The following is a 21,947-nucleotide window of genomic DNA, read 5'->3' on the forward strand; positions in this document are numbered from 1 at the left end:
TATCCTATATAATAAAAGGGTAATATGCAAATTGACCCTAACAGCAGAACAACTGGGAATGACTGGTCACTATGACACACACTGACCACCAGGGGGCGACGCTCAATGCAGAAGCTGCCCCCTGGTGGTCAGTGCGCTCCCACAAGGGGAGCTCGGCTCAGCCACAAGCCAGGCTGCCAGCTGCCAGCACAGCGGTGGTGGCGGGAGCCTCTCCCACCTCCTCAGCAGCGCTAAGGATGTTCAACTGCAGCTTAGGCCTGCTCCCTGCTGGCAAGTGGACATCCCCCGAGGGGTCCCAGACTACGAGAGGGCACAGGCTGGGCTGAGGGGACACCCCCCCCCCCGCGAGTGCACAAATTTTTGTGCACCGGACCTCTAGTATATAGATATACATTTTTTCTTTTTCTCTTTTTGGTTAATTCTCAACTGCAGAATTTTTTCAGTTGCATTTTAGAGAGAGTGGAGAGGGGGGAGGGAGGGTGGAAGGAGAGAGAGAGAGATTGAGAGAAATGTCGATGTGAGAGAGACTCATCAATTGGTTGCCTCCCGCACGTGCCCCTACTGGGGCCAGGGATCGAATCTGTGACCCAGGTATGTGCCCTTGAACAGGAATCCAACACGACTGTGGGTGGGCAAGTCGACAGTCTAATCACTGAGCCACATCAGCCAGGGCCAGCTTATATATTTTTTAAAAGAAAACATTCATTTTGGATTTCCTCAGACATGATCGTGAAATTATTATTTTTTAATTTTCCTTAAGTGGACAGAGAGGGTGGTCGATCTTCCTAATTATCTTACTGCCAGCATTCTTTTGGCATCATGGAATTACAGAGCTTAAGGAATTGTGACAGTGTCATTGATTGATTCCTTATGGCCAGAATTCAGTCATGCTATTTGCTGTTGTACTTTTTAAACATTGTAAAAATAGTGGTTTCATGATTTCCTTCAGTAACCATGATTATTTTTTATTACTCAATATTATAAAATTTATTGTTTACCTTTAACGTACAATCACCCTACCCATCATGTCTTCCTTTAACCCTTTGTGAATAAATTTGTATCCTTCCATTAGCATGAGCTTATTAGTTCACTTCTGTTCCCATCTTGGGTGTCAGCTTAATCACTTGCTCCAAGCAGCCATCCCTATCTCTCAAGTCCTAGGACTCTGTTATTCCTCAGGAGTTCTGTAGCCCCTTCACCTTCCATGATCTAGGTACTATCATACTGTGAAGATCAGGCAGTGTGTATTATTCACTCACCATTATACTGTCATTTGACACTGTGACTGGCAGAATAACAAAATTCTTCTTGTTAAATTTTGATCTAAAGACCAAACCTTTTTGGAACAATGGGCATCTTGGCATCAAAGCCCTCTGGCCTCACCTCTCTTAGGAGCCAGATTCCTGCTTTCCAATTGGATTAAAAGCTTATTGATGCAGGAGTCCTATTTTTGGTCTCTTCTGTATCATATCCCAGTCGTACAAGTCTAGTAAGTTAACAGATGCCGGTTAATTAATGCCGAGGTAATCAAAGAGAAAGTAAGAACTGAGGTGCCTCAGTCATCTCCCTGAAAACAGGGAAGAATGGCCTTAAATCTCCAGAAACAAAATTCTTCCTATTACAGTAAATTTATTTTTAAATATACTCTGATAGAATAATAAAAGTTCTCTCCCCCCAACCCCCAGTTCTGTTGGTTTTCTAGGAGCTTGGTAATAGCATGCTAAGAAATTGTAACTTTATTATCTCTTTCATTCATTTAACAAGATTAAGTACCTGTTGGTACTCTTGACTGGAAATAAAAGACGTACCCTCTAGCTTCAGTCAGCTTAGGTGTTGGGTGCATTGGGGCACCACAGTGAGCTCAGAGGGCTACCATGAGATATTTTAAATTCAAAGAAAACTCAACATCTGTCATACACTGTGCAAACTGCGAGCTGGAGGTAGTGCCCAGTTTAAACATTTAGGGTGTACTACGTTCCTTTCAGTGACAGCATAGTTTTGGGTTTTCAGGAGTTGCTGAGATAAAATAAAGCAATCACCACACTAAACTTGCTGTGGAGTAGGAAATGCGGGTATCATTGTCCAATCTCATTCCAAGGTTTCACATGTATACAATGCCAAGAGACTTACAACTAGTTATTTAAAAATGAAATAAGATGTTTGTGGTTTTTTAAAAAATGTATATCCATTATTTTTTCAAATGGTTATTGAGTTTTTAGGACATAAATATTTATTAAGTTGTTTAGACTTAACTACTGTTAGGTACTTCTTTTGGCCTAAGGGCACTATGACAAAATTGTTAAGACATTAAAAAGCCCGACTGGTGTGGCTCAGAGGTTGAGCATCAACCTGTGAACCAGGAGGTCATGGTTTGATTCATAGAGCACATTTCTGGGTTTCGGGCTTGATCCCCAGTAGGGGGCGTGCAAGGGTCAGCCAATCAATGATTCTCTGACTTCATTGATGTTTCAATCTCTTTCTCCCTCTCCCTTCATCAATAAAAAAATATTGAAAAAAAAAAAAAAGAATCCCTTGACTTACTAGGCTTGAACTCAGAAAGTTTAGAAATCTCTGGCCTAGTAGGAGGGACAGACAAGGAAATGATCAGTAATGTTTAGGTATTTTCAGGGTGTAATGGTTGTACAGAAGAGAGGGTTCTTCGCCTGGTAAGTTCAGTGAAGTCTTTACAGAGGGAGTTGTTCCTAAACTTTGTTTTCAGCACAAAAGAAAAGTAGGGATAAGCCGGTTGAACAAGAGCGCTACAAAGAGCATGGTAATAAGTACCTCGGTAAATTGGGGCGTACAAATAATTCTATGGAGTTACCGCATGGTAGAACATTCGGTGCAAGGAAAGAGCATCAAAAGACAGGACAGAAGAGGAAAGGAGGGTCAGACCGATCCTTCAGGGTCTTGGGAATTCTAGAGGTCTTTCTTGTTAGCTAAAGGGTTTTTATATTATCTGGAAAGTAGGAGGGGTCCACTCAGACATTTTTAAGCAGGGATGTGGTATGATCAGATTTGTGTTTCTGTTTTTTTTAAATCCTCATGCTTTTATTGATTTTAGAGAGAGATGAAGTGAGAGAGAGAAACATTGATGCGAGAATGAAACATCAATTGGTTGCTCCAACAGGGGATCAAACCCACAACTTGGATATGTGCTCTGACCGGGAATTGAACCCTCGACCTTTTGGTACATGGGATGACACTCCAACCAACTGACCTACCCGGCCAGGGCCAGGTTTCTGTTTTTGTTGTTGTTTTTTAAACACTTGTTAAGTGGAGAATGGTTTGAAAAGGAGCAGGAGAGATACAAGAAGCCCAGCAAGAAGGCTATAATAATGATACATGTGAAAAATGATAAAATTTGTATTTAACAAATACAGTTAAGCAAAGACCAAGACTTGGTTAGGGGGACAGTGTGGTGGGAAAAGCCCCACTGTCCTCAGACCTGCCCCCAGCTTGTTTCCTCTTCATTAGCTGTGGATCCTGGGAAAACCACTCAATTCACCTGAGCCTCACATTCCCTGGCTGTGAAACAGGACACCTACTGGGATAAATAAATACAAAATGCTTAATCACAGTGCCTGCTACACAATAAGAATGTTAGCTATTATTATCACCTGACCTTTGTGACTGCTGAATGACTGCATAATAGGTTAGCAAGCGATATCAATCATTTTATCCTCAGACATGGAGGTTTTATTTCATTTTCTCTGGAGGAGATTGTATTCGTTGCCTTTGTTTATATTTAATGGACAAAAACTTGGATTTCTTTATTGTAAATTCAAATGGAATTAATGATAGTTTATAATATTTTTTTCTACCTTCTTAGGCTTTATGACAATCTATCCTGTAGGGAAATGAAATAAAACTAATCTTTTTGAAAAAATATTTTCTTTCTTTCCTTTTGGATAGATGTATTTTCATTTTTCTGATCTTAACTGTAAACATGCAGTTTTTTTAATGTTTAGACCCAGAAAGCAATAAAGTGGATTTGTGAGTCAGTATAATATTGTGTGAAGCTTTTCCCCAACTTGCTTTCAGGTAAATTTTTCCCATACATAGTCTGCCTTTGAAAAAAGTAAGAAATTTAAAAGAGTGACAACATACTAATTAGCCACTGGTGGAATTGGATGTTAATGGTGAATGAGGTCCCTTTGGGAAGAGGCTACTCAGGAAAGCTTTATAGGGGATGTGGATCATTGAATCTTCATTTGAGCCTGAATGAACAGGCTGATTGGTGGAGAGCAATGAAAGGACATCTGAGTCAGGCAGGAAAGCAGAGAGGCCGGTCTGCAGAGAACAGATGGCTTACAGTGGAAATTTTTGAGCCATGTGACATGGAATATATTTGAGGCAAAAACTTGATGGAAGACTCTTGATATGAAACTGTAAATATTGTGCACATTTTCATATATTAGGAAGATATGTTCTTTCAACAGACTATTAAAGTTTGAGTCACATAGAAAAGGGAACATAGGACTCCATTGGCATTTGGTTATTTCATGGTTTGAGAGAAATATTTATTTACATGCTTGTATGATTGTATTCAGCATTTAAAAAAAGCTTTATTGAATTACTAGAGGCCCGGTGCATGAAAATTCATGCACTGGAGGGGGGGGTCCCTCAGCCAGACCTGCCCCCTCTCACAGTCCGGGAGCCCTGAGGGGTGAGAGGCGACCCGGTGATCAGGGGAAGGCGACACCCCATCACACCTCTGTTGCTGCCGCTGCCGACAGCACAAGCCTTGGCCGGCCCTGGTTACCTGAGCCTTGGGAGGCCCTGGGCGGCTGGGCAGCCGCCATCCAAGGCTTGCCTGTGCCTCGGGCCAGCCCTGGGCAGCTTGGGGGATGAGGGGACTGGGAGACTCTGGAGGCAGGCGCGCAGGGGTGCTGAGGGGACTGGGCGCCGCCATCTTGTGGCTGTGGGCGTCGCCATCTTTGAGGGCATGGCAGCCAATTAGCATATTCCCTCCTTATTGGGTGTGGGCGCCGCCATCTTTGAGAGTGTGGCATTCAATTAGCATATTTCGTCCTTATTGGCTGTAGGCACTGCCATCTTTGAGGGTGGGGCAGTCAATTAGCATATTACCTCCTTATTGGCTGTGGGCGCCACCATCTTTGCCACAGCATGAGGATCAATTAGCATATTCCCTCTTTATTAGATAGGATGTTACAAAAAAGTACATATCATAAATGCAGACCTTGGCCAGTTTCCACAAACTAAATGAACCGATGTAATCAACACCCAGATTACAAGGCAGCATTAACAGCACCACATGAGGCCCCTCATGCTCCCTTTTATTCACCACTCCCACCTCCCACCCCAATAACCACTATCCTGACTTCCTGGATATCCTGGCATAGATTAGTTTTATCTGTTTTTGTACTTTATAAAGTAGAATTGCCCTAACTGGTTTGGCTCAGTGGATAGAGCATCAGCCTGTGGACTGAAAGGTACCAGGTTCGATTCCGGTCAAGGGCATGTACCTTGGTTGCGGGCACATCCCCAGTAGGGGGTGTGCAGGAGGCAGCTGATGTTTCTCTCTCATCAATGTTTCTAACTCTATCCCTCTCCCTTTCTGTAAAAAATCAATAAAATAGTGCTCGCTTCGGCAGCACATATACTAAAATTGGAATGATACAGAGAAGATTAGCATGGCCCCTGCACAAGGATGACACGCAAATTCATGAAGCGTTCCGTATTTTTTTTAAAAAATCAATAAAATATATTTAAAAAATAAAATAAAATAAAATAGAACCATTTGGTATCTGCTCCTTTGTTTCTGAATTCTTTCACTCAACATTTTGTCTGTGAGAGTCACCTATATTATGGCTTAGTTTATAGATCATTCATCCTCATTGCCCCATAGTTTTTCATTGCATGAATATACTACAATTTGTTACCCATTCTACCAGTGAGTGAATATTGCTATGAGCATCCTAGTATATGTCTTTTGCTGAAAACACATCTGCATTTTTGGGGAGCATGTATGTTGAAGTTTGCTGGGTCCTACCATATTATGCCTATGTTCAACTTCAATAGAGCCATGTGACATGGAATATATTTGAGGCAAAAACTTGATGGAAGACTCTTAATATGAAACTGTAAATTTCATACAATTTCTGTAGAGTGTGTGTATCATTTTGCTCTCCTACCAGTAGTGTATGAGTGTTCTATTGCTCTTGCCAATGCTTGACATTTTCTGGTTGTTGTTTTCATTTTATCTATTCAGACAGATATATGGTGGTATCACAGTGTGGATTTACTTTACATTTGCCTGATGGCTGATAAGGTTAACACCTTTTCATCTGTTTATGGACCATTTGGATATCTTCCTCTTAAAATTCTTAGTCTTTGGCCCATGCTTATTAGATTATCTGGCATTTTTGTACTCAATTGTATGAATTCTTTGTATTTTCACACTTTTGACACTTAAAAAATGTTTTAAAGATTTTTTATGGATTTTTCTATGAGTATAAATTAAAGAATTCCAGTAACTAATAGCCTTTCACAGAAAGGACATATTTATCTATTTTGTAGAATGACTATTATATATTCATTGTAGCCATTGCCCTGTGTCACCTGTGCCATGAATGATCCCATTTTTAAAGCAGTGATAACCGAGTTGTATAATTGCCGGCAACGATAACACAATATAGTTTTTTCTATTTTTTTCAGATGACAATTTATGAAGATTCAGTTGCAGATCATCTTACAAAAATCCTTAATTCTGATGAACATGCAGTAGTCATATCATCTGCTAAGTGAGTTACAGAGTGAGGTCATGAAATAGTTATATGGTGAAAATGAAAGGAAAGATGGTTCTTACCACTGACATTTCTCTGTGACTTGTTTTCCAAAAGATATCTTTGTAGTAGCTTATAGAATTAGATAAACCAAATTTCCATTTAAAAAATCATTTAACATTTATGGTGGAGAATTTTTAAAGGATATTTTTAAGGCTTAATTTGAAAGATTTCTTTGTCAAAAAGGTACAATAAGTGTTTAGAGTTTAATTATGCTAAGTTCCTATTTAAAGAAGTATTTATGGTTATTATAATATAGGAAACACATTTTATTATAATTTATTACTTCCATAAACACTACTACTTAGGAAATGTTTATATCAGGAAAAGGAAAACTGATGAGATTTTTTTAAATGCCTTTTCTCAGAATGTTTAAAGTACATAATTATATTTTAATTTAAAGTTACCAGATTTTAGTTAAGCTGATTCTGTACATGGAGCCAAAGCTACTTGATTTTATCATTCCACACATTGCCTGGCTGGAATTTAGAATTTAGTTTTCAGCCATCCTAAACTGAAGTTATGAAGACTGGAAAGTCAACTAGAAGAAAGGATGAAACCAAATGAAATTGTCAACTGATAAGCAAAAGTAAAAAAATGCTTTAGAACTCTGGCTTAGCCAGGGTATATAACTGTTATTCAGAAAGAGGAGAAAAGAGGGGAAGAAGGAAAGAAAAGAAGTAGGGGAATAATAGAGGAAAAATACACAAACTTTAGTATAGTATATACTTAATTTGCAAAAAATCAAGGAAAGACAAACCAGAATAAATAAATTTGCTTGTGACACAACTACAAATGTAGTAACAGTTGGTTTTGATGCTATAGCCCCCAGGAATTGGGAACAGGACTGAGCAATAGGAAAGAATTGAATGACTCTCAAGAGAAGCACACTGGTTGCCCAAATAGGTGGGCTACAGAAGGTCTTTGGTGGGTAGTGCTGCTAGTGGTTTCTATGTTTTTGTTTGGTTGGGTGTTTTTTAGTGAATTGTATTGCTTTATCGTGAAATATGCAGATCTCTAATTTGTCCCAGACCTCAGCACTCCCTGTTGTCTTTCTCATCTTGGACCAAATTCATATACCTAAGTTACTTCCTTAAGTACTTCCTACATTTATTTCCTCTAGGAAGACATGTAATGTTTGCCACCCTTGCCGTATGAATCAAATGCTTCTTATAGGACATTTTAGAGGAAATAGATAGATAAAATGGAAAGTTGGAACCTTTCTTAAGGTATATCAAGTTATAAAAGAACTAGAGGCCCGGTGCACAAAAATTTGTGCACTCGGGGGGGTCCCTCAGCCTGGCCTGTGCCCTCTCGCAGTCTGGGACCCCTCGGGGGATGACCACCTGCTCGGTTAGGCCTGCTCCCCGGGGGATTGGGGCTAAGCTGGCAGTTAGACATCCCTCTTTCAGCCCGGGAGCCCTTGGGGGATGTCCACTTGCCAGCAGGGAGCAGGCCTAAACTGCAGTTGGACATCCTTAGCGCTGCTGAGGAGGTGGGAGAGGCTCTCACCACCACCGCTGTACTGGCAGCCGTCAGCCTGGCTTGTGGCTGAGCAGAGGTCCCCCTGTGGGAGCGCACTGACCACTAGGGGGCAGCTCCTGCATTGAGCATCTGCCCCCTGGTGGTCAGTGTGTGTCATAGTGACCAGTCATTCCCAGTCGTTCTGCTGTTAGGGTCAGTTTGCATATTACCCTTTTATTATATAGGATTATTCTTTAATACAGTTAAGTAACTATTGTATCTGGTCACATTTCATAGTTTGGAGGTTAGCAAAGTCTTACTATAGCCTTCATGTGTTTGATGTGTTTGATTACTGACTCCTACACATTCTCTATATTTTTTAATATTTAGGTTCATAGTTACATTTTTTTCTTGTGATGAGAACTTTTGAGATCTACTTATATTTTTAATTACATGGAATTAATGTTATAAAATGTGGACAGATGCAAATAGGGTTATTACAGCAATGACCCCTTTTATTCCTTATTTTTCTTGAACTTAATACCTGTGAAGTATAACATTTTTAGCAGAGGGAATTTTTTTCAAATGAAAACTTATGAAGAATCCCAATATTTAAAAAAATTACATTTTGTTGGCATTAATAAATTGGATAAGATTAATTTATTAGTCATTTATGAGAAATAACTAATATTGTTATAAATGACAGGATTTTATATTTAATGCAGTTTTAAGTCATTTCTGTATTTTATTTTGTTTAGGTATAAAGAAATTGCCTTCAATTAAATAAAAATAGAAGATGCTTTAGTCCAAGATTTACATGAAACTAGTGAATTTTGAAATAAAAGTTAACATACTTGTCTCTAATATATCTAATGATTATTTGAGCATTAAAAATTATATTCCTTATTTCCAAATAAATTTGAATCAAGTATTTGTGGAATCTTTGAAATATTTTTGCAAAACAGCTTGAAAACCACTGGAGTAAGTCCCAGTGTTGCACTAAGTACTGTAGGAGTAAATCTGAGGCCCTAGTTAAGACTCAGCCATTTGCTAGCTTTGTGACCTGTGTCTGCTTATCAGGTTCAAGAATGGAAAGAATGCCTATCCTCCCTCCCTCATGCAACTGTTAGGAGAACTAAGTTGAGCAATAAAGTAAATAGAGCTTATAAACTAGAGTGCTGTGTTAAATCATTAAATCATCACCTCATGTTTTCCCCAATTTCATTTGGATTCTTTTTTTTTATCTTGACCTAGCTCCTTGTCTAGGCTGTGCTCTCAGCATTAGCATTAGTGTTCTACCTGACTAGCTCGTTTGCCTTTAAGTAGATTCTATTCCAACCCTGGTCCCCTCTCATCACTCACCTATACTTCTAGGCTTGCCTGGCTACCCTGTCTTTACAACCCCAGATTAAAATTTTAAAGAGATTCAAGACAGAAAAGAGAAGACGACATGGAATAACATTATACCCATAATACAGCATATTTTTTATTTAATTTATGGACATTTTCAAACATACGTAAAAGTAGAAAGACTGGTGTAATGATTTCCCACTATGCTTGTCACTCTGCTTCAGTATTTATCAACATTTTGTCATATACTCCCCATTTTTCATTGATTTTTTTAGAGAGAGAGGGAGAGAGAGAAACAGATAAATATCAATGTGAGAGAGACACATCGATTGGTTGCTTCCCGCACCCACCCAGACCAGAGCCAGGGATGGAACCTGCAACCCAGGTACATGCCCTTGACTGGAAACCAAGACCCTTCAGTACGTGGGCTGATGATCTAACCATTGCGAACACCAGCCAGAGCCCCATTTTCTTTTTGCTACAATCTCTCTAAGAAAATCCCAGAAATTATTGTATTCCACTTGCAGAATATGTATTTAATAATCTTTAAAAAAAATAATTCTGTGTTACTCAGTCCATTTTACCCAGTTATCTCAAAAGGTTTTGTTTGTTTGTTTGTTTGTTTTAAAACATTTAATTTGTTTAAATCAAAATCTCAAAAATGGTTCAGGTGTTGCGTTTGGGTGATATGTCTCTTTCAGACTTGTAAAATCTATAACAGTTTCCTAATACTTAATCCCTAGCATAACACATAACCGCTTTTCTCTTCAGGAACAATGTATTATCAAGATACCACTAGGATGAATAGTATAGTGACAGTGACAACATAAGTGACAAATTTATTATTGTTTGATCAAGTCTGCAAGTCCTGTTATGAAATTATATAATGCTTAGGAGATAATGCTCTTTTAAATGGGATTGGAAAATACTCTTATCAAGATATAATTTGAATATTTGACAAAATCTTGTTATTACCTTAAAATTGCTTTTATTTAAAGTATGTAGAGCAAGGTTTATTAATGTATCCATTTCTCACTTAGAATGTCTTGAACTTATCTAGGACATGTCAAGCAGTAGATAGAATTATGGGTTTGTATACAAATGATTCCAGTATTTTGAGAGTTTGCTTATTTTTTAAATATTTATAAATGGGGAAAAAATCAGCCTACTGAGTTTATGGAATTGTACAATTTCTTTTCTTCAAAGGATACTATGTGAAACTGTAAAGGACTTCGTTGCCAAAGTAGAGAAGGCATATGACAAAACGTTGGAAAATGCTGTTGTAGCCGATGCCGTGGCCAACAAAGTAAGGACACGATCAGGGCATGAAAGGTTTTTACTGACAATGTTAACATTGAACTTGTTTTACAGCTAAGTTGATTAAGTGGTTTTCTTGCCATAACATAAATCACAAGAAAGTTTCTTTTGAATCAGATATAACTGTTTAAAACATTCTATTTTACGGTTACTCCTTAAGATGTAGGAAAACTACATTGCTGGAGACCATCTGACAAACTGAATTTTATAACGCACCTCCCTGTTCCCGCTGACTGGCATGGCGAAGGAGAAAAGCACAGTAGTCAGGTCACAGGGCCAGTGCTCGGTGGCCGAGGTTCCGTGGAGAGAGGAATGGCTTTCCGTTTCCAGGCAGACTCTGGTGCCTCCCAGCGCAGTTTCTCAGACTCCCTAGACTTTACAGGCCTCTATATCTTCCAGGGTTCCGTTTCTTGCCTTTATCTTTATAGATTTTTTTCCCCCTTTGAAAGCTTTCTGAGGCTAAACTAAGAGTCGTTTACTGAACCCTAAAAGCTACTGTCTGCTTTCATGCATTCATGACAGGGCATTTTTAAAAAAGGCTTGGTGCTCTTGGGCTTGCAAAGAAATGATCTCCCCTAGATTCATGTTGTAGATGGGGGTTTATTTGAGAGGAAGGAAAAGAAAATAGAAATAAACATACAGTTGAAGTTTCCAGTCTCTTTCTCTTGTGTTTCTACCCTGTGGAGAGCTTCAGAAAAAGAAACCCTCTCGACCGACACTTTTCTTTTAACTCTTTCTGCTGTAACTTTGTCTTGCCTGTTATCAAGGACAAATAAACGGAGAAGGAAATCACTGGAAATTCAGTCCGCAATTACCCTTAGTAATTCAAGGAAAGTAGAAAGAAACAAGGGCCAGTGCCTGTGCATTTTCCTTTTTGCTCTTTCTTTGAGCCAATAATTCCTCAGGCACCATTCACTCCTTTGCAAACCAAAGCTTTGAAGGTGAGCTTATCAAGACTCAGCAGAAGTTAAAGTGTTAATATGATAGTTTGTGTACTGTATGGAAAATTTTGTATAATGTTTAAATTTTTGTGTAATGTGTCATCTTATAGTAAAGTGGGGTTTTTTGTTTGTTTTTTTGGAGGAAAAATAGCTATACAAAGATTGTAAAGATTTTCACCCATGAAGTGGCGTCTAAATCATTCTGAAAGTATAAATAAATAAATTTAAATAAGAGGTGTGCTGTTTTTTAAAATTATAAATTATTTAATCCATTGGCTGTCTAAAGTATACTGTATAATAGCAACTAATGGTAAAATCAATATCCCGCATGTTTCCTTTAAAATCAGAAACCATTCATTTAAATTATCATTTTCTATCTCTTGTAAATGGAGATTCATTAGGGCATTCTTTTCCTTCTTTTCTTAGTGTTCGGTCCTCAATGAGAAGCTTGAACAACTGCTCCAGGCTTTGCGTACAGACTCCCAGGCTGCTCCTGTTCTCCCAGGCATCAGCCCTGTCCTTGTAGAAGAAGACACAGTGGAATCTTCGAGTGAAGAGTCCTTGTGTGAAAGCAAGGAACAGCTCTTGGATGACACTACAAAACCTTCCTCCCAGAAAGCAGTGAAACCAAAGGAAATAATGTTGCGGGCAAATAGTTTAAAGAAAGCAGTGAGGCAAGTCATTGAAGAAGCCGGAAAAGGTACACATATTAACAAAATGGGCTTTTGAAGACGTTAGCAACATTCTCCTTGCAAGCACAATAAAATGTTCATATTGGTCACACTGGACACACATAAAAAAAAATTTTTTTTAAGACAAGGTAAAAGATAAAATAATTAAAGCAAAATTTATACTAGTAAATAGTTCTAGTTATTGTTTCAGTAGTAGGGATCAACATAGTAATGCTACTTAAAAAAATAAAACCTCAGAAACAAAGTATACTGGAATCATAGAAATAAAATTAAAAATTGCTTTAAATAATATTCTAAGATTTAAAATATTTTTTACTTAATTGGAATCTTTGAATTCTAAACAAAAATCAAACCTGTATACTACTTTAAAAATATTTTCCTAATATTTTTTTCCTAAATGTTTAGGTTGCTTTTTTAAGAGTTTATAAAAATTTTGCCTATACTTTAATTTTTATCTATATATATATATAAAAGGCTAATATGCAAAGTGTCCCCTTGGGAGTTCGACCAGGAGACTAGTTCTGTCACTCGCTATGACATGCGCTGACCACAAGGGGCCGGTGTGGAACGAAGGAAGGTCCTGGCCGGCAGCTGGGGAAGGGAGGCTCCGGCCGGCAACCGGAAGGAAGGCAGCCAGAAGGCCCCAATTAGCCCTGATTGCCGGCCAGGCCTAGGGACCCTACCAGTGCACGAATTTCGTGCACTGGGCCTCTAGTGTTAATATAATATGTATAATCTTAGAACTTCTATAGTAGACTAAAAGTAAATTTTAATGTAGATAATAAGTATCCAAAATTCTTTACAGGTTGCAACTTGCAATTGGACTTGTATTTCATTCTCTAAATTTCTTACGTTTTACTTTTTTGTTCTAATAAAAATGTAATTTTGACAATTTACTTTTATAATCTCTAGCATTTATAGACATTATTTCCAGGTTTATTGTCAATTAGTGTTTATTTGTGACTATGGAATTTCTTTTGGTTTATGTTTCAATTTTCCTTCCCTAAGCATATATTGATTTTATTTTTTCTTGTTTCAACATGTTTATCTTCATATTACTTAAAGTTATGGATGAGCAGACAGTTCACCCCTGTGAGCCAGTTAATCAATCATTCGATTATGATAGTACAGAAACAGATGAATCTAAAGAAGAATCTAAAGATGATGATGCAAAAGAGTCATTAATTGGTAAGAAAACTAAGAAAATTATTTTGCAATTAAATAAAACATAATTGTGCTTTTAGTTTTCAAAAGGATTGTCAGTTTGAAATAAACTATTTGTATTTTGTTTTCAACAAGGCTTTTCAAAATTTACAGCTTAGCCATTCATGAATACTAAAATAATAAAGGTAACATTATTTAGACTAAATTCTCTCACTTTTTATCATATAATGTAGAGATTATTATAGTAAACTAAGGATTGTAGGACCAAACATGCTTAAATATCTCAGTTTTCCTTAAAAAAGAGAGAAGAAGCAAAACACCTAAACCACCAGATTTTAACCTGTTTGAACCCACACATCCCTTTGAGAATTATATAAAAATTGTAGGCCCCACATTCATAAAATTTGGCATTTAAATAATTCATCAATTCCTTGAGTTCCATTGATCAGCAAATAGATGGTTAATAATTGTTACTAAATTAAGCTTAATATTAAGATATCTAGTTACAACCCTTTCACTACTGAAATTAATTTTGCCAATAAATTAATATGTAGTTGCTTAAAGAATATTTACGATTCCTCTACCTTTTAAGTTTGGATTGAGGATGGATTTATACTTATATTGTATAAGGGAAAAATTAATATACTAGACTAAAACAAAGAAATTAAAATATTGAGAAGATAATATGAAAATATTTCCATAGTACTATTGTAAAGTCAACACTTATATTAGAGCTGTTTGCAATCATTACATTTTTACTTTCATTACATATGAACTTGAGCAGATTACTATTCTGTGGCTTTCTCATCTGTAAATGGGAAAAATAATATACCTGCTTCATAACAACCTACTTGTTGCAAAGGATAAGTTAATACACAAAGTGTCTAGAATAGTGACTCATATATAGTGCTGTTTATATGAGTGTTTATTGTCATTGTCATTATTATTACTGCTATTACTGCCACTGCTACTAATTACATTCACTTTGAAAGACTATTCCTTAATTGTATTTAAAACTCTATAAGAGGCTTCAAAATGAGACCTTATAGACCTTACATGTCTGGCATATTCCACAACCTTAGCCTTTTCAGACTTCCTGTATGCATATTCCAGCACACATGAACTTCACACTTACATTGTAATTGGCAAAGGAAACTAAGAAATACAGATACGGAGCTATAGATATTGATATTGAAGTAGACAGATTATATGCATCTTTAACGATGCAGTATTTTATCTTATTTGTTGGCGAGTAATCCAATTTATTCAGAATCAGCAATAAAAGTGTTTCTGCATTAAATAATCATTATTTTTTGAAGCACACTCATTGCATTATCATTATTTTGTGTAATGATTCCTATGTCTGAGATGTGCAAAATACAGTATATTAATATGATTAATGAGACATTTAAGAACTGTGAAACATTAATTTATTTACCTGCAATGGAACATCAATCTTAGCCACCAGGATGCTCTCTGCTTTTTATCAGAGTTGAATATCAAAAGGTTGTTTTTATTAGAAATTAGCTCCAGAGCTTCCATCTGTCAAAAAAAGAGCGTGTCTGTTCAGTTACTTTTCTTTAGTGTAACTGGACTGTTTTTGAACAGAGAAGAGAGTGTAAGATTAATATAATTAGTTTGTAATTAGTCTTAGGAAGTCTAAAGGTAATTAAGTTTGAGTATTTTTAAATTGAGTTAGAGGATTACTGTTTCTTTAAACACCTGCCAATAACTCCTAAATTAGTTAAAGATATATGTGCTCTCCATTAAAATTCTCCAGTTTAGGTTTAATTAAATTTCTATTTTTGTCGTTAATTTTGAGAGTAATTCTCTTTTGGAACAATTTTTAAAATGTATTGAGCTTTTACAAAACATAATGGGACTGTTTGGGGCAAATCTTTGTTTTAAATAAATAACTAATTGAGAAGCACAGGAAAAGTATATTGCTTTCATTTGAAAAAAGAACCTATTTTCTCTTTCATTTATAGAAGAAAATTTTAACTCATGGTTAACATATTAGCTCTGGGAAATACATTAATTAAACTTGACCATTCATCCAAGATATATGAAAAAAGGGTTGCACTGATAACATACATAACCCATATGTTTTATTTTTAAAAATTATCAGGTTTCAGAATTTTTTTATTTTTACATATGGGATGATCACATTCAAATTATGAATATTACTGACCTTTAATTATGGTAGGCATCTTTTTTCTAATGATCTCCACCTATTTAAAATGAGAGATCAAGATCAAGTTTCTCCATATAGTAAATCTCAAGAAAATGAAAATGGTAAAATAGGTAAGCACAGTGTAATATTTTCATTTTCAGTTCTATGGATTGATTTAAATATGTATTAAATTATTTTATGTCATGAATTTATAGGGGCTTGCTCATTTCTATAACTTTATCATTTCTTCTTTTTAATCTGGACCTTTTGCCAACAGTTAAAAGTGCACCTCGGTCTCCAGATGGCCGGGCAAGTCGTTCCCAGACCGACTCTGGCCCTGGCCCAACTGTGGCAGCCAGCAAAGAAAACCTCCCCGTGCTCAACACCAGGATCATCTGCCCAGGTAGTACATATTCTGAAACATGGTATCTTTTTTAAGTATTTTTGTAAAAATGTATAGCTACTCATTTCTATGAACTTTTAAAATGTGTGTTTTTTATTAATATGTATTTTTATTGATTTCAGAGAGGAAGGGAGAGGGAGAGAGAGATAGAAACATCAATGATGAGAGAATCATTGATTGATCGAGCCCACAACCTAGGCATGTGCCCTGACCAGGAATGGAACTGTGACCTCCTGGTTCATAGGTCGGTATTCAACCACTCAGCCAGGCTAGCCGGGCTTTTTTTGCTTGTTTTTTAATCCTCACCCGAGGATTTTTTTCCTCATTGCTTTTTTAGAGAGAGGAGAAGGGAGGGAGAGGGAGGTAAATATTGATGTGAGAGAGACACATGGATTGGTTGCTTCCCACACATGCCCTCACTGGGGCAGGGATCGAACCTACAACCCATGTGCATGCCCTTGATTGGAAATTGAACCTGTGACCCTTCGGTCCTTGGGCCAACATTCTAACCACTGAGAAACACTGAGCAGGGCTAAAATGTGTTCTTAAAGATAAACGTCCCTTCAGGAGAACGTGCTTGGTACATTTATCAACCAGAATCCAGATCCTTTAACTTTTGTGTGTATAAGAATTGCCTAGAAAGTACTAAAATACATGTTTATGGTCTCTGCCCTGAGAAATTTTGTTTGAGTAATTCTAGAGTAGAACCCAGTAATCTGCATTTACTAAGTACCCATCAGGGCACATGCCTGGGTTGCGGGCTCGATCCCCAGTAGGGGGTGTGCAGGAGGCAGCCAATCAATGATTCTCTTTCATCATTAATGTTCTCTCTCTTCCTCTCCCTTCCTCTCTGAGATCAATTAAAAGAAGAAGAAGAAGAAATAACCAATCCTTCACACACACTTTCAAATACTAGAAGAGGAAAAAACACTTTCCACCATTCTTTGAATCCAGTATTACCCTGATATAAAACCAAAGACATCACAAGAAAACTACAGATCAATATCATTCATGAATAGCAACACAAAAATCTTCAACCAAATACTAGCTAATTGAATAATCCAACAACTCAAAGCAATTATACACCATTACCAGTATTCTCTCAGTGATGCAACGTTGGTTCAACATAATGAAAATCAACGTGACATACCATATTAATAAAGGACAAAAACACATAGTCATCTCAGTAGATACAGAAAAAGCATTTTTAAAAGGTCAACATCATTTGAAGGTAAAAACACAACCAGGAATAGAAAGGAACTTCTTCAACCTGATAAAGGGCATCTATGAAAAACCTACAGCTGACATCATACTTAATGGTGAAAGGTGAAAGCTTTCTCTCTAAGATCAGGAACATGAGGAGGATGTCTACTCTTTCCATTCTAGTCAACATTGTATAGGAGGTTTTAGCTTAGGAAATTAGAAAAAATAAAAAGTATTAAAGACATCCAAATTAGAAAGGAGGAAGTACTGTATGTCTTTAGGACTTATGTTACATATAGAAAATCCTAAAGAGTACACATACACACACTATTAGAGATAATAAATGAATACAAGGTTGCAGGATAAAAGATCAGTATACAAAAAGTAATTGCATTTCTCTAGTAATGAACAGTCTTAACATGAAATTAAAATAATTTTATTTACAATAGCATAAAAAATAACAAAAAATAAGAATAAATTTAACTAAAGGTGAAAGATTTGAATACTGAAAACTACAAAACATTGCTGAAAGCAGTTAAAGAAGATATAATTAAATGTAAATACATCTGTGTTCATGGATTGGAAGACATAATATTATTAAGATGGCAACTCATCTCAAATTGACTACAGATTTCACACAATCCTTACCAAAATCCCAACTGCTCGTTGTGCAGAAATTGACAAGCTGATCTTAAATTTCACATGGAAATACAAAGGACCCAGAAGAGTTAAAAAACAACATTGTAATGGAAAAAGAAAGTTGAAGGACATACTGCCTGATTTCAAAACTTAATACAAAGCTACAGTGTTCAAGACCACATGGAACTGGCATCATAGTCATATAGGCCAATGGGATAGAACTGAGAATCCAGAACTCTAATATTTATGGTTAATTGGTTTTCAACAAATGTGCTAAGACAGTTATTCAATAGGGAAAGAATAGTTTTTTCAACCACTGCTACTGGAGCAACTAGATATACATAAGAACTAAGTTAGACCCTTCTTTCACACCATACATAAAAATGTAAGAGCTAAACCTATAAAACCACAAAAAGACAGTATAGACGTAAATGTTTGTAACCTTGGAATAGGCATTGGTTTCTTAGAAAGCACAAGCAACACATGAAACTATAAATTGGACTTCATCAAAATTAGGGATATTTGTGATTCAAAGGACACCATCAAGAAACTACTGAGATGACAGTCCACAGGATGGGAGAAGATATTTGCAAATAGCATATCTGATAAGTTGCTAGTATCCAGAATATATAAAGAACTAAAAATTCAACAATAAAAAGACAAATATCCCAATTTAAAAATGGGCAAAGGATCTGGGTAGTCATTTTCCCAAAAAGTTATATAAATGGCCAATAAATAAATTTGAAGTTTGCATATTTAGAAGTAAGAAAAATGCTTCATTTTTTATGTTCAATACTATATTTTAAAATTTATTAATACCTACACTTAACATTTTACTACTTATTATTGACACCAACATGATTTTTCACCTTAGTATATATGTTAACATTTTAAGTTGAATATTATCTATGCTTTGTGAATATGGAAATGGTAACTCCATGACATTTTGAGTAATTCAGCCTTTATTGTAAACTTCTATACTTCATTTGTTATAACAAAGGAAGTAATATTTGTTGAAGTTACAGAATCATTGGGATGGTAAATGAGAAACGGTTACCAAGAGACTCCGATGTAGGTACTCATCTGTTTCTCTTTTTTTTATAGCAACATATAGACTCTAAGAAGCATCAAAAGCCTTGTACCTACCAATGTCATAATTCTTAATTTTTATTAATGAGAAGAGCAGGCACTGAAAACCATGCTTTGAAATTAGTCCTAAAAATATGGACTGGATTTTCCTTAACATGTGATCCTATATATGCTTATTTTTCCCTGTCCAGGTTTAAGAGCAGGACTAGCTGCCTCAATTGCTGGGAGTTCTATTATCAACAAAATGTTACTAGCAAATATTGATCCTTTCGGTGCAACGCCGTTTATTGACCCAGATCCAGATTCAGTGTAAGCAAATACTTCCATAGATTTTGTTTTGGCTTTTCTTGTCACTGTTTGATACTAATGGTAACATTTAAGATGTATTATAATAAATACGGTTCCACGTACAAAAAAGAATCATCAGAAAATGTCAGCAGTTGATAATGATGAGCACATTGGCCCTTGTGCAATACAGTGGTTTTCATGACCTGTTCCTGAGGTGGGTCCCTTCCAGCTGTTGCCTTAGACCAGCGGTTCTCAACCTGTGGGTCGCAACCCCTTTGGGGGTCGAACGACCCTTTCACAGGGGTCGCCTAAGACCATCAGAAAACACATATATAATTACATATTGTTTTTGTGATTAATCACTATGCTTTAATTATGTTCAATTTGTAACAATGAAATTGGGGGTCACCACAACATGAGGAACTGTATTAGGAAGGTTGAGAACCACTGCCTTAGACAATAAGCCTATGGCGAAGTGAGACTCCACTCTATACTCGCTTTTCTCTGGAACATTTCATTCACTGACTCTTTCATATCCATATTCATGCTATTCCTTTCACCTCCTTTCTTCTTGGTCTTGCCAAATCTGACATCTTCCACTTCCAGCTTCTGGGTTTAGTTATTTCAGGAAGCTTTTGGCCCACATTGATCTCTTCCCTTCTTAAACTCCTAAATTTTTTTGGCAGTTCAATGTATCTTCCTTTTACTTCCATGTTTAATTTTGCCTGACTGTATCTCATTTCTCTAATGACAACCCTCAACAACAAGACCATATTTTAAACTTTGTACTTTCCAAAGTACCTGGAAGAATGGAATAGATCTGGTAGGGTTTTGCTTATTAAGTATTTATCCATTGATAAGAGTAGGAGTGGAGGAGTCTTTCTAATGATGAAAAAAGAGGAGTCTTGCAAGCCCTTCCATTTGTGTGTGTAGTGGGGCCTCATGTAGGAGAGAGAACTGAGATTTTTGTGAGACAGTAGAAAAGCATTGCCATGACTCTTTCTTCATTTTGTCTTGCCCACCATCCCTTTATGTGTTACCAGCATTTACACACATATACTGGAGTCGTGCATAGTTCATGTGAATAGGAAGTGATTTCTGCTCAACTTTACTCTCAGGAATGGAAGCTTTAATGGTGTTAAGTGCTGTGTATAAATTGTAATTGTTATGAACTGAAATTGACTTTTATGTACTCTTCCTTATTATCATAGAGATGGATATTCAGAAAAATGTGTCATGAACAATTACTTTGGGATTGGATTAGATGCAAAAATTTCATTAGAATTTAATAATAAGAGAGAGGAGCACCCTGAAAAATGCAGGTAATTTTGGTAATAGTAATAATGTTATTACATGAAGGCAATTTTACTTTGATTTCATTTATTATCTCTTTTGCTTGCTCTGCCTTTAAAGACTAAATAAATAGTAGTTACTGAAATTGCCTGCCAACATTTATTTTCAGGAGCCGAACTAAAAACTTGATGTGGTATGGAGTCCTTGGAACCCGGGAGTTACTACAGAGATCGTACAAGAATTTAGAACAGAGGGTTCAGCTTGAGGTAAGTTTATCTTAAAGTAAAGACATTTCAGGTTATCTTACTTAGAAAAATGATTGTATTTGGCCAAAATTCCTCTTGATTAGTGTTTAAACACTTGAGGGGAAAAAATGGAAGTAGTTACCAACTTTCTACTAAGGAGGTATAGACATCAGATATGAGTGACACAATTATCATAATCATTAGCCCTGAAATTTGAATGCTGCTGTGGAGTCATGGGACCCCGTAAAAAGGTGGAGCCATGGACGCATATTTATAGGATAGATTTCTAATGTATTTCCAAATTCTGACCCAATCCTATAGTGCCTGAAGTTTCACAAATCCTTGAAAACATTTATTGTAAATAGAATGTTTTAACATAAATGTCTTTTTTGTTCCAATTATTTCTAACAAGTTAGTAAATGAGCATTTAAGTTTTTAGTTTTTTGTTTGTTTGTTTGTTTTTTACTAGTTTAAATAGGAAATTAAGGTCAGCAGAAGTTACTTAATCTCCTCCAGTAACAGGAAAAGGAAGGTTGGGGTCATGTCATGGCTCTGAAAAGTCTAATTTCTAAGACTTTTTTCTTTTACCCTTGGTCCAGGACTCACTGTTTATGCTGATAGGCATTTCATTCCTATCTTGTATCTTTTTATAACCAGCTATTTCTAATGAAGGTATATCTGACATACCAACAAGTGAGCAAATCTTACATCTGCCGCTCAATGAATTAAACAGAGGATTTTTTTTATTAAATCTTTATTGTTCAGATTATTACAGTTGTTCCTCTTTTTTCCCCCATAGCTCCCCTCCACCCAGTTCCCACCCCGCCCCCGTCCTCATCCATAGGTGCACGATTTTTGTCCAGTCTCTTCCCGCATC

General features: G+C 36.5%; 1 protein-coding gene across 6 annotated transcripts in view; it reads left to right on the forward strand.

Moving 5' to 3' along the window:
• Nucleotides 1-21,947, forward strand: part of DGKH (diacylglycerol kinase, eta) — a 119,723-nt gene that overhangs the window by 59,409 nt on the left and 38,367 nt on the right. For all 6 annotated transcript variants that reach the window (XM_005878636.2, XM_005878637.2, XM_014549744.1 and 3 more), the window contains 8 exons: nt 6,682-6,767; nt 10,830-10,929; nt 12,308-12,581; nt 13,639-13,761; nt 16,188-16,313; nt 19,436-19,553; nt 20,744-20,854; nt 20,995-21,091. In XM_005878636.2, coding sequence (XP_005878698.1) covers nt 6,682-6,767; nt 10,830-10,929; nt 12,308-12,581; nt 13,639-13,761; nt 16,188-16,313; nt 19,436-19,553; nt 20,744-20,854; nt 20,995-21,091 — 1,035 coding nt within the window. The remainder of the gene's footprint in view (nt 1-6,681; nt 6,768-10,829; nt 10,930-12,307; nt 12,582-13,638; nt 13,762-16,187; nt 16,314-19,435; nt 19,554-20,743; nt 20,855-20,994; nt 21,092-21,947) is intronic.

The sequence above is a fragment of the Myotis brandtii genome, unplaced genomic scaffold (assembly GCF_000412655.1).
Source record: "Myotis brandtii unplaced genomic scaffold, ASM41265v1 scaffold569, whole genome shotgun sequence".
Classification (NCBI taxonomy): domain Eukaryota; kingdom Metazoa; phylum Chordata; class Mammalia; order Chiroptera; family Vespertilionidae; genus Myotis; species Myotis brandtii.